This window comes from Gossypium arboreum, chromosome 9 (genome assembly GCF_025698485.1).
Source record: "Gossypium arboreum isolate Shixiya-1 chromosome 9, ASM2569848v2, whole genome shotgun sequence".
Lineage (NCBI taxonomy): Eukaryota > Viridiplantae > Streptophyta > Magnoliopsida > Malvales > Malvaceae > Gossypium > Gossypium arboreum.
This window is the reverse complement of record NC_069078.1, coordinates 74,152,980-74,165,175: the sequence shown is the minus strand read 5'-3', so window position 1 is coordinate 74,165,175 and position 12,196 is coordinate 74,152,980. Positions and strand designations below refer to the sequence as shown.

At 32.3% G+C, this 12,196-nt stretch overlaps 1 protein-coding gene across 3 annotated transcripts; it reads left to right on the top strand.

Annotated features, from left to right (window-relative positions):
• Positions 1–191: 191 nt before the first annotated feature.
• LOC108457205 (thioredoxin-like fold domain-containing protein MRL7L, chloroplastic) lies at positions 192–6,094 on the top strand. 3 transcript variants are annotated; one of them, XM_053019099.1, is made up of 11 exons: positions 193–625; positions 700–838; positions 940–1,484; positions 1,594–1,675; positions 1,756–1,867; positions 1,957–3,175; positions 3,487–3,616; positions 3,719–3,816; positions 4,037–4,148; positions 5,529–5,586; positions 5,726–6,094. In XM_053019099.1, the coding sequence occupies exons 2-6, from the start codon at positions 737–739 to the stop codon at positions 2,082–2,084; spliced, it is 969 nt and encodes a 322-aa protein (XP_052875059.1). In that variant the 5' UTR covers positions 193–625; positions 700–736; the 3' UTR covers positions 2,085–3,175; positions 3,487–3,616; positions 3,719–3,816; positions 4,037–4,148; positions 5,529–5,586; positions 5,726–6,094. The 3 variants fall into 3 exon arrangements, with proteins under 3 accessions (XP_052875058.1, XP_052875059.1, XP_017611612.1); XM_053019098.1 differs by lacking the exon at positions 5,529–5,586 and having other exon boundaries at positions 192–615; XM_017756123.2 differs by lacking the exon at positions 5,529–5,586.
• The last annotated feature ends 6,102 nt before the right edge of the window (positions 6,095–12,196 follow it).

Here is a 12,196-nt window from a genome sequence, read left to right as displayed (position 1 = left end):
GAATTGCTAAGCTAATCAATGATTATTCAACATGCAATTTTTTTTTTAAATCATCGTGTCTTCATAAAATAATACCACATGATAATTTAACATGGTAAATTGGTAATCACTGTAATTTTAACAGCAGAACATCTATAAATTATTTTCTGAATCCCCACTTTTTATTTTCCTTTTCTTTATAATTGTTTATCTAATTAGTGGATTCTGATTTTTGTGCTTGGATGTGGGATTTTTTTGTTTGTATTTTTTAGGATGGGAATTTCTCTAGTTTGAACGGAAGGAGTATTATCGCGACAAAGAGAATAGCGTGGTATAGTGGCCCGTTTGCTGCGGTTTGGCATTTGCCGATTCGTCGCCATTTGAAACCGCGAAAGACCCTAACGTGTGTGAATTTCCACTCCCATCTGTCTGAGGCTAAATGTAAAAGAAGCATTACTGGCCCAAGTTCTTTAGCGAATAAGAAGTGGGCATTCTGTTTAATGTAAGGAAGCCCATCAATGGGTGATCTTATCTACAAATACAGCTACAACCCCATGCCATCTTCTGTGGTTTAGCGGAGGGTTTTAGTTTTTTCAAAGGAAGAGAGAAAAAGATTGGATTCGGATGATGAAACTGGTGACATTAAGTAGGCTTATTAATTTCTAATTTCGGTTGCTTCCATGCAAGCATTTGAAAGTGTGTATTTTTTTCTTTTTGCAGTGATAAATTTGGTAAAGGTTTCACAGAATTGAAAGAAATGGCATTGCAACACTCGATCCATATTCAATATTGGATGTCTCCTCCAAAACAGAATAAACTGAAGCCCTTACGTTCAAATTTACTTAAGATGCCTTCTTCGGTATGTATGTGCAAACTGCCCCGCCCCCCCACCTTTTTTTCCGGAATAAATTTCCTAAGGTCAAATTCACCTTTCTAGTTACTAATTGTTAGATAATGCAGAATCCAAGTTCCATAAGAAATGGAGTAAGAGCATACGGGATGGTAGAAAAATTTGGAAAAAAGTTTATGGGACAGGAATTAAGTGACAGTGACGATGATGACGATGAGTCATCAACTAAAAAGGGTCGGATGGACGATTCGTATCCTTTTGATGCTGATGAGCGACGTGAATGGAGAGCCAAGATCAGGGAAGTTATCAGTAACCATCCTGAAATTCAGGAGGAGATTGACCCTGCTGAAAAGTTGAACAAGATGCAAAAACTCCTGGCTGATTATCCGCTGGTTGTAGATGATGATGATCCAAATTGGCCCGAAGACGCTGATGGCTGGGGTTTCAACCTGGGTCAATTCTTTGATAAGATCACTATCAAGAATGCCAAGAAGGGAAACGATGACGATGATGATTATGATAGTGAGAAGGAAGTAGTGTGGCAAGACGATAACTATATTCGTCCAATCAAAGATATTAAGATTGCTCAGTGGGAAGAGACTGTATTCAAGGACATTAGTCCTTTAATCATTCTTGTCCATAACCGCTACAAAAGGTTGCTTTTCTTAATTCTTCACCTTTTCAGCATTCAATATACTAATAGAAACACAATAATTGAGTTGCAATAAATAATCATCTCCTTTAAAAATACGGATAATCTGCAGGCCAAAAGAAAATGAAAGAGTTTGGGACGAGCTGGAGAAAGCTGTGCACATCATATGGAATTGCAGGCTGCCTTCACCAAGAGTACGATATCTATGTTATTGTTTCTGATATGGTTGCATTTCTTTAAATTGTTGATCCTAATTTATCTTTCCTCTTGTCAGTGTGTAGCAGTTGATGCTATAGTCGAGGATGCTTTGGCCTCTGCTCTAAAAGTGTCAGTCTTCCCAGAAATAATATTCACTAAAGCTGGGAAAATTTTATACCGTGAGCAAGGTACTTGCTTAATGTAACAGTAGCAATCTCAGCTTCTTGCATCTTTTTTGTTATTGATTACATGAACCTGTAATCTTCTGTTTTTTCAGCCATTCGAACTGCAGATGAGTTGTCGAAAATGATGGCTTTTTTTTATTATGGAGCTGCTAAGCCACCGTGCTTAGACTTCATTGGAAACAGACAAGAGATGATTCCATCAATTGTTATCAAGAGTTAAAAACAATTGATAGCTACTTGCATCTGTCTTAAACTCTTGTATGAAATTTTTGTTTTGCATGTGACTAAGTTTATCTAGCAAATGGTGGTTAATGTATTATTGTAAATGATACAACTGGTTGAACTATGTTATTTAGGTTATACTAAAGGTTTCAGTATATTTCTCTTCTTAAATCCAATTTTAATGTAGCTTGAATCCAATTCACTTTGAAGTTCTAGATATTTGGCTTGTTCCATAAGGAATCCAGCCTGCAGGAATGATGGGAAAATCTTCTGGCTTCGGGCAACAACAAAGCACTAAATTATGAAAATCTGTATTCCATATTTCTTTAACTCTTCCACTTAAATCAACATTTTCATCACCCTATTCCAGCTCTAGCACAAATATTTTTGCTCCACTAGATAATGTTATTTGTCTGAGGTATGCATTCAACTCAACCTTTCTTTTTTGGAGGAATAATGGGTTTCTGTTGGGCCCCGCTTAAGCTTTCTAGTCATTGCAATGATCCCAGATTCAGATATCCATAAAAAGCATGTCTTGGTCTTGTTTTATTTGTTATAAATACTGTGAAAATTAGGGCCTTGTGTTCATTGATCTTCTGCAATTGTTTGTAGAGTAAAGCAGCTACTTGTCTACATGTTTTAAGTCAAAGATTGAAGCTTGAGTCTGTTTAGATTTGAAATCATAAGAGAAAAACTTTAAGCTCAAATGATCTTGTATGCTTTTAGTATCTTATTGAACTTGATACAGGGTCCATTTGTTTTGCAAAAATTGACTTTCTGGAAATAAATTTTGCAAAATAGATTTATTTTCACAGACCCTCAGATTTTTTTATTCTACCAAATTAAATCATGAAAATTTACTTATCATTTGATAAGAACAATGTTACACTGCTGATCTTTTGCAGACACTCATTAGAGATGGTAATTCTTAGAATTGATAGAGGTTTTACAGGTGGAGTTGATTTTCTAATAGCTGCAGCAATGGGTGCTCGTGAGCAAGGATTTGGTTCTATGGCAATGGTTGCCACTTGATGTGTTAAAGCTTGCATTTGCCACAAAAATAACTGTTCAGTTGTTGTTGTCAGTCAGGTATTAGGAAACCCTTTTCATTATGCTATAATTCCTTGTGATTTTATGTAAATTATTGTCCATACCTTTTGTTATTATTATAATATGTATATTAATTTAACTTTAGCAAGAAGAACTTCGAGCACAGATTCCTGGTGTGTTTGGTGACCTTGTTAATTTCTTTTATATGTTGCAGAGGAGGTAATCCATAATATTTCTGATGAGATTTCCCCTTGCAATTTTCGCAATTTTGACTTCATTTTAGTTATCATGCTCACATTTACTTTACTGCATTCATCCCACTCTAATAGAATAAATTTTATTTTGCTCAGAGGCGTGGTATCTTAGCACAATTGGATAATGAGAAGTTGGATGATATGATTGGACAAACAGATTTATTAGAACCACCAGATATCTCCGTAGTAAAAAACCCAACATCTTGATCTGGATTATATCTCATCGGTATGTATTTAAGTCAACACATGCTGTCATTACATGAGTGTTTTCCGGTAACTATGCTTATTTTCTTCTACGCACAATATGAGAACTGTCTTTGCTTTGTAGAGTGTTGAATTGCCAAATGTAGCAGTACTGAAATCATGAATCAAGAAGTTCACTCTAATCATCCTGTTCTCGATGATACTTTACTTTCTGATCCTGAGGTAATGCTTGGATGACTGATTATTAATGTAAAATTTTGTTGGTATATATGCTTATAATACTGTACCCATATATAAGTAATTTCATATTCATGATCAATGACTTTGTTCTTGACTGGGATATTAAGTGGCCCACCTTATGAGATATAGTCAACAAAAAGATTTTCCAGTAGTCCTTTCTATTTCAAATGTCTTTTTAATTTGTTTTATCTTGTTTCTACAGGTTTTACTTCTCTAGTTGTGTCATCTTATTGTGTATGAATGGCTATGCCTCAACCCCGTGTATACTGGTGTTGTGTCTATGTTCTATGCATCCATGCTTTCAAAGTGCCCAGGTATGCATTTAACTTGGCTGAATATTGAAAAAAAATTATAAAATTTGTAAAAATTTGTGCAAACGTGGTTATCCTTGCAGAAATATAAAACACAAAAAAGGGAGGGGTAACACTTGAAGCAAAAATGGAAATGGTACCACCTTTCACCAGAAAGGTGTAAGAAATAGTACAAATTAAAGGGATCAAAGTATTGTGGCTTAGGTGTCTTGACTTCCATGGCCACTTTTATCTCAGATAATTTTAATTTGAGACTTAAATCATAGAAGAATGGAGGTGGGGAACTGATAGTGGTCCACAGCTGGGTTAGAAAAGAGAAGAAGGGTAATTGTAGAAGTCAGTCGCTTTGCAAGAGAGAAGGGGTACTTGAGTAAAGAAACAAGGAACTCTTATGATCTTGAAAACTCATAATCACATATAGCTGTCGGCTCATGGCATTATGTTTTAATATCTTTGAAGTGTCCACCTTGAAGGCTATTAAGTCTATTTACAAAGATGTTTTCTTGATCATAAATCTACCTTAATAACTATTTATGAAAAAATGATTATTTTAAAGATATATTACTCTATAGTTAATTAAGTAAAATACATTCTTCTGTTAAGGTACCATTTCAAGTCTATCCTAAATTCTTAAAAGTTGTCATGTTATGTCCATATGATATCATACTTGAGCCCTTATCCTGTGCCAGTATTTGCACTTCCTTGGTAACAAATTTGCAGTTCTAGACTCCAAGAAAATTTTCAAGTTAAGGATCTCAGTCTAATCATAGTTGCAAAGTTTTACAATAAGACCTGTCCACTAATAATTTGGCCATGAACTCTAGAATCAAATTTGCATGTGGCTGTTTCTGTTAGTAATCCTTATGCTAAGTTGCTATCTGAATAAAAAACACTACTAAGCTCAGGCATAAGGTTTGTTAAGAGGTCTAGATGGAAAGTATCGACATCTTTCAACATGCAATAAACTAGTTTTGAGTTCAGAAAAGACCTTTAGTTTTGACATGGAAAGACATAAAAAAATTTATCAGACTTTGCCCTGTAACATATTCTAAGTGGTACTTTCCTACGTTAGTGAGGTTTCCGACTTGTTTGGCTTGCGATTAGAGTTTCCCTCTTCACCTATTATTAATTGATTTTTAGGTTGGATACTAAGATGATATATGAGCCTAGGTGGTTCTGTAGGTCGTTGGTCATGTTGTTTGTTGCCCATATTTTTTCGTTCACATGCTAGGCCCCTTTGTTCAGTTGTTAGTATTTGACCTGCATGTTAGATTGTTAATTGCTATTATCAGCTTACCAGACGTTGGTTAAGTCATGAGTTTATTGTTTATTGTAGCCTTTATGCTCATATCAGGCTGTTCCACTTGTTGCCAATTGGTTTAGGTTGGATACCACAATAGGAACTAAATTGGTTGATATAAATACAAAATTGCGAAATAAGGTAACAAAGTGATAAGATGGATTTTGATATTTAAATTACGTTATGAAGAATGTGAATTGAGTTTAATTTATTCTACATCATCTGTAGTATGAGTTGCTACCAGTATCCAGCATAAAAAGTTTTGTTTAATTCTTTACAGATCTCTGCTGCAATTGAAAAGGAGAAAGAGGTACACAAGACTAAAAATATACAATGTTGACGGTGCTGCTTGTGGTCTTGTAGCAGGTGTGATTGCAAAGAAATATATGGGGACACTGGATTTGCAGGGAAGCTTAATTTAACGTTAGATCTGAATTCTGAATAGCTGATGTGAGTGCTATAAGTAATCCTGATTCATGCAAGCTAAAATAGTTTTATTGTTGTCCATAGATTTATTAGTTGTAATGCTGGGCAGTCATTTGCATGCTTCCTGACTCCTGGAATGAATATTCAGCTTATTGGAGAAGCTAATGATTTTGGAGGAAAATTATTTTTTACTGAAATGCTACCTTCGTTTTCTGTTGGAAAATTTAAGGCCTTGAAAATTCTGTTTGGTTCTCCTAGTAAGAATTTGCATTTTTGTGATTTAGTTGATATTTTTATTGACTCCGGCCCCTATAAACTGAACTGGTTATGGAACATTCTAAATATTTCCTTTATTAAATATGAAAAATTCAACACTTCTTGCATGGAGTCGTTTTGATTTAACCTAAACTGATTTGCAATGTTGGCCAACTTTTGAGTTTTGAAGGTGAGCCTCCAAGCAATGACTGAACTCTTCATTGTTTCTTAATACAACTGAGATGAACTATGTAAATAAAACAAGGGTATGGCTGGTGGTGAGTTGGTAGTAACTCCTGTTCAGATTAACTGTGTTCAGATTAAAAGTAAATAAAAATTTAAAATAAAAAAGATTCCGAATCCCATTATTGTTAGAGCTGATCTTGTTGTTTTAGTTGGAAGATTGATTGTCATTGATCTAGTATGTTAACAAGTCTTATTTCATTATAAATTGAAAATACTTGTATAGGTTATATACTAATTTGAGAGCACTTATTTTTATTTAGTGAGGAAAGTTTATTTAGAGTTCACTAAGTGTAGAATCAAGTATGTTACTTGGTTTTTATCCTATATTTTCAGGGAGGAAATTTAGAGGAGATTTGTCTAGATCTCAGGTACAAAAGTGATCCTATTTTCGTGAGAGTTAGTGTTTGTAACTACTTGTTATATAAAGTGCTAAGATAATGGATTATCTCACTGCTAAGACCTCGCTAATGTATGAAACTGAACTGCGCAAACATATTGTTGTGTTTTTTATTCTTCATCATTGTCGAAAATAGTTGGCACTACTCAATTTGCTTGCGACTACCGGTTTAGAACTTCCAAAATATAATATATAATATTTAAATTAAATTTTACCAGTAGAATTATTCAACGATTGTAGTGAAACAAATTTAGGTAATGGAAGAATTTCTTGGTTATGTCTAAGTAGCTTAACCTTTGATGTTTATTTTAATATTAAAATTCTTTTGTCAATGGTCTTGGTTAGATGGTAAAATAGAAACTTTGTGATAACTGGTCGACTCCCACCATGCATAAATATCATTTGTGGGTTTTTAATACGTAATTTTTTTTATTTACATCTCAACACGTGTGTTCTATATCTGTATATTCGTTGATTATTAATATGTCTGTTTGTGCATTAAATTCCATTGGTTGATTCTAGCCATAATTGTACGGATGTTTTGATTGAACTTTTGATTTTGTTTATGTATTGCACTAATTTATTGTGATTATTGTTATATAGATATATTAATTATAATTGTAACTTCAAAAATATTAAAATTATTTTTAGAATGATTTTTATAATTAAAAGTAAATAAAATTTAAAACAAAAAGAATCCAAATCCATTATTCTTAGAGCTGATTATCTTGTTGTTTTAGTTGGAAGATTGATTGTCATTTATCTAGTATGTTAGCAAGTCTCATTTCATTATAAATTGAGAAGACTTGTATAAGTTATGTACTTATTTGAGAACACTTATTTCTGTTTATTGAGGAATGTTTATTTAATCTGCACTTAGTGTAAAATCTAGTGTGTTACTTGATTTTTATCCTATATTTTTAGTGATGAAATTTAGAGGGTACTTGTCTTCATCTTAGGTACAAAAGTGAAATCCTATTTTTATGAAAGTTTGTATTTGTAACTATTTTTTGTACAAAGTGCTAAGACGATGGATTATCTCATTACAAAGGCCTCGTTGATGTATGCAAACTAAAATACACAAACGTATTGTTATGCTCTTTATTATTCTTCATTAGTGCCGAAAATAGTTGATACTACTCAATTTGCTTGCAAGTATTATTGTAGGACTTTCAAAATATAATATATAATATTTAAATTATATTTTACTAGTAAAATTAGTCCACGATTGTATTGAAACAAATTTAGATAATAAAAGAATTTCTTGCTTATGTCTAAGTCGCTTAACCTTTAATGTTTATTTTAATATTAAAATTCTTTTGTCAATGTGGTTTTGGTTTGATGGCAAAGTAGAAACTTTGTGATTCCAGGTCAACTGCCACCATGCATAAATATTATTTGTGGGTTTTCAATACGTAGTTATTTATTTATTTATTTATTTAAATCAAAACATATGCGTTATTATTAATATGTTTGTTTGTGCATTAAATTGCTTTGGTTGATTCTAGTCATAATTGTACGGATGTATTGATTATATTTGTGATTTTGTTTATGTATTACACTAATTAATTGTGATTATTGTTATATAAGTATATTAATTATAGTTGTAACTTCAAAAATATTAAAATGATATTTAGAGTCATTTTATAATTAAAAGTAAATAAAATTTTAAACTAGAAAGAATCCGAATCCATTATTCTTAGAGCTGATTATTTTATTGTTTTAGTTGGAAGATTGATTGTCACTGATCTAGTATGTTAGCAAGTCTAATTTTATTATAAATTGAGAAGACTTGTATAGGTTATATACTGATTTGAGAGCACTTATTTCTGTTTAGTGATGAATGTTTATTTAGATTGCACTAAGTGTAAAATCAAGTGTGTTACTTGATTTTTATCCTATATTTTCAGGGAGGAAATTTAGAGAAGGCTTGTCTAGATTTAAGGAACAAAAGTGTAATCCTATTTTTATGAGACTTAGTGTTTGTAACTACTTGTTGTACAAAGTATTAAGAAAATAGATTATATCAGAACTAAGGCTTTGCTGATGTATGGAAACTAAACTATGCAAATATATTGTTGTGTTCTTTATTGTTCATCATCAGTGTCGAAAATAGTTGGTCTTATTCAATTTGCTTGCAAATATCATTTTAGAACTTTCAAAATATAATACATAATATTTAAATTATATTTTACTAATAGAATTATTCAACGATTGTATTAAAAAAATTTAGATAATGAAAGAATTTCTTGCTTATGTCTAAGTCGCTTAACCTTTGATGTTTATTTTAATGTTAAAATTCTTTTGTCAATGTGGTCTTGGTTTGATGGCAAAGTAGAAATTTTGTGATACCAGGTTGACTCCCACCATGCATAAATATCATTTGTGCGTTTCCAGTACGTAGTTTTTTTTATTTAAATCTTAACACGTGCGTTCCATATATGTATATACGTTGATTATTAATATGTCTATTTGTGCATGAAATTGCATTGGTTGATTCTAGTCATAATTGTACGGATGTATCAATCGTACTTGTGATTTTGTTTATTTATTGCACTAATCAATTGTTATTATTGTTATATAGATATATTAAATATAATTGTAACTTAAAAATATTAAAATTATTTTTGAATGATTTTATAATTAAAAGTACATAAAATTTTAAAATTAAAAAATCTGAATTCATTATTGTTTTAGCTTATTATCTTGTTGTTTTGTTGGAAGATTGATTGTCATTTATCTAGTATGTTAGCAAGTCTCATTTCATTATAAATTGAGAAGACTTGTATGCATAAGTGTAAAATCAAGTGTGTTACTTGGTTTTTATCCTATATTGTCAAAGGAGTAAATTTAGAGGGGACTTGTCTAGATCTTAGTACAAAGTGAGATCCTATTTTTGTGAAAGTTTGTGTTTGTAACTACTTGTACTAAGATAATGTATTACCTCACTGCTAAGGTCTCGCTGATGTATGCAAACTAAACTGCACAAACATATTGTTGTATTTTTTATTGTTCTTCATAAGTGCTAAAAATAATTGGCATTATTCAATTTGCTTGCAAGTATGGTTCTAAAACTTTCAATATATAATATATAAAATTTAAATTATATTTTAATATTAGAATTATTTCACAATTGTATTGAAACAAATTTAGATAATGAAAGAATTTATTGCTTATGTCTAAGTCGCTTAACCTTTGATGTTTATTTTAATATTAAATTTCTTTTGTCAATGTGGTAGTATTGCTTTGATGGCAAAGTAGAAACTTTGTGATACTAGGTCGACTCCCACCATGTATAAATATCATTGTGGGTTTTTAATACCTAGCTTTTTTTTTTTATTTAAATCAAAACACATGAGTTCCATATTTGTATATATTTCGATTATTAATATGTTTGTTTGTGCATTAAATTTCATTGGTTGATTCTAATCATAATTATGCGGACATGTGAATTATAATTGTGATTTTGTTGATGTTTTGCATTATATAATTGTAATTACTGTTATATAAATATATTAATTATAATTGTAACTTCAAAAATATTAAAATGAGTTTTAGAATAATTTTTATAATTAAAAAGTAAATAAAATATAAGATTAAAAGGAATCCGAATCCATTATATGAAGTTTTAGATGAATCTATGTATAGCAATTTATTTGTGAATCAAATATATATATATATATATATATTGGCTTAAGGATAGTTGGTGTTGACCCCAAAAACTCACATCGTGAATTTAAACAACAGTGACAGCTCTAGTCTAGTGGCATGATTTGTTTTTATGGTAGTAAATCTAGAGAGCAGACCAAAAAAAAAAAAAAGTCCCTATCAAATAATAAAATTGCAGTTTATCCCCCATAAAAGAAATTTGGGTTAAAATTGCGGTTATGTAAAAGGAAGCGTAGCATTTGTAGGTAGTGATTTAATTTACTGAGACGTTTGGCATTGGGTGAATCAGGACATGTAGCGTGTGCGCTGTGCGCGTCCTAAAACGGACTTCAGATTTCCCATCTTACATACCATCACCTATCAACAAATATTGCTCCTCTCCCCCAAACGCTCTTTTCTCTTTAAAAACATAAACCATCAACCCCTGGCGGTCTGGTCCTGCCCCTCGGCCGCCGTCTCCTGCTCCATGCAACATTTTCATGAGGTGGAGCTTAAAGCCGAATCATGCTCTTGGCCGTGTTCGCTGTGCTTCTTTTGGTGCTGCCACTGGTGTTGCCGCCATTGCCGCCTCCGCCCTTCGTCCTCCTCTTAATCCCAGTTGTGATGATGCTGGCTCTCCTTTTCCTCGCATTTTCACCGTCTAAGATGCCAGACTTGGATATCTCCTCCTCTGTGTGATCTAAAACGCATGTAATGCATGTATATTCCGAGGAGAATCTAGATTCGACATATATATTTTGTTGTTTTCTCTCACTGTAGTTGCAAATAATTATGAAATCAAATATAAATTGGGTATTGCATGTTGGTTTTGCTGCGGTGCTCTGTGTTTCTTCTTAATTTTAATTTTCACATACCATGTAAATATTTAATATTCCAATCTGAAACAGTGTAGAACCGATCTAGCTACAAGGAGAAGAAAATTTGGATTTGGGTTTGGATTTGGATTTGTGAAAAACAAACTGGTGCGGTGTAGTGAAATGTGGCGTCATCATCTAGGCCAACCAAATTAACATTAAATTTAACGGTGTCCACTTCAGTTCTGGGGTTTTCCTTGCATTTGCCCTCTATTAGCTGCAACCTTGCATATATAATCCAAGTCCAAAATAAATGAAAAACATTGTGGACATGAAAGTCTTTCGTAAATAACTTGGACAAAGCAACCACTGCTTTCGGTTTCGTTGATTCAAGAGTCGGTGCTTTAACAACCATAGCTAAGTTTTTCTTTCTAGTAAAATGTGGCAAAGGGCAGTTTTATCAACCATGTGAATTACAATGTCATGAAGTTCGGGGGTAGTCCAAACCGATGATAGTTAAGCCCAATCAACCAAGGCTGCTCTTTCGGCCTACATACTGCAACAAATAAATTAATGTTTTCGACTCATTCCCAATCAAGTTAAATACATGCGAAGGGAATTAAGTGTGCACAAGCAATACCCAAATTTATGAGCAAATTGTAAATCAACAAGGATGGCATGAGCCTCCGCCCATAAGTGCCATACGCCTCCCAATACCTTCTTGCATAAAGGTTACTTTTTATCCCACTTGCACCAACATTTTATTTTTATAGGTTGTGAACTTCTCTTCTTCATCGTCCTTCTTCTATTTCATTCTTCCTTTTCCGTAACCTCAAATTTGAGTAAAAATAATAATAATTATTTAAAAATAAAACAAGTAATAACAAAATATTTATCTCGCAAAAAATGAGGTGTAACACGAGAACTTCTTAAGAGATAATCCATCCAAATACTATTTCCGTTC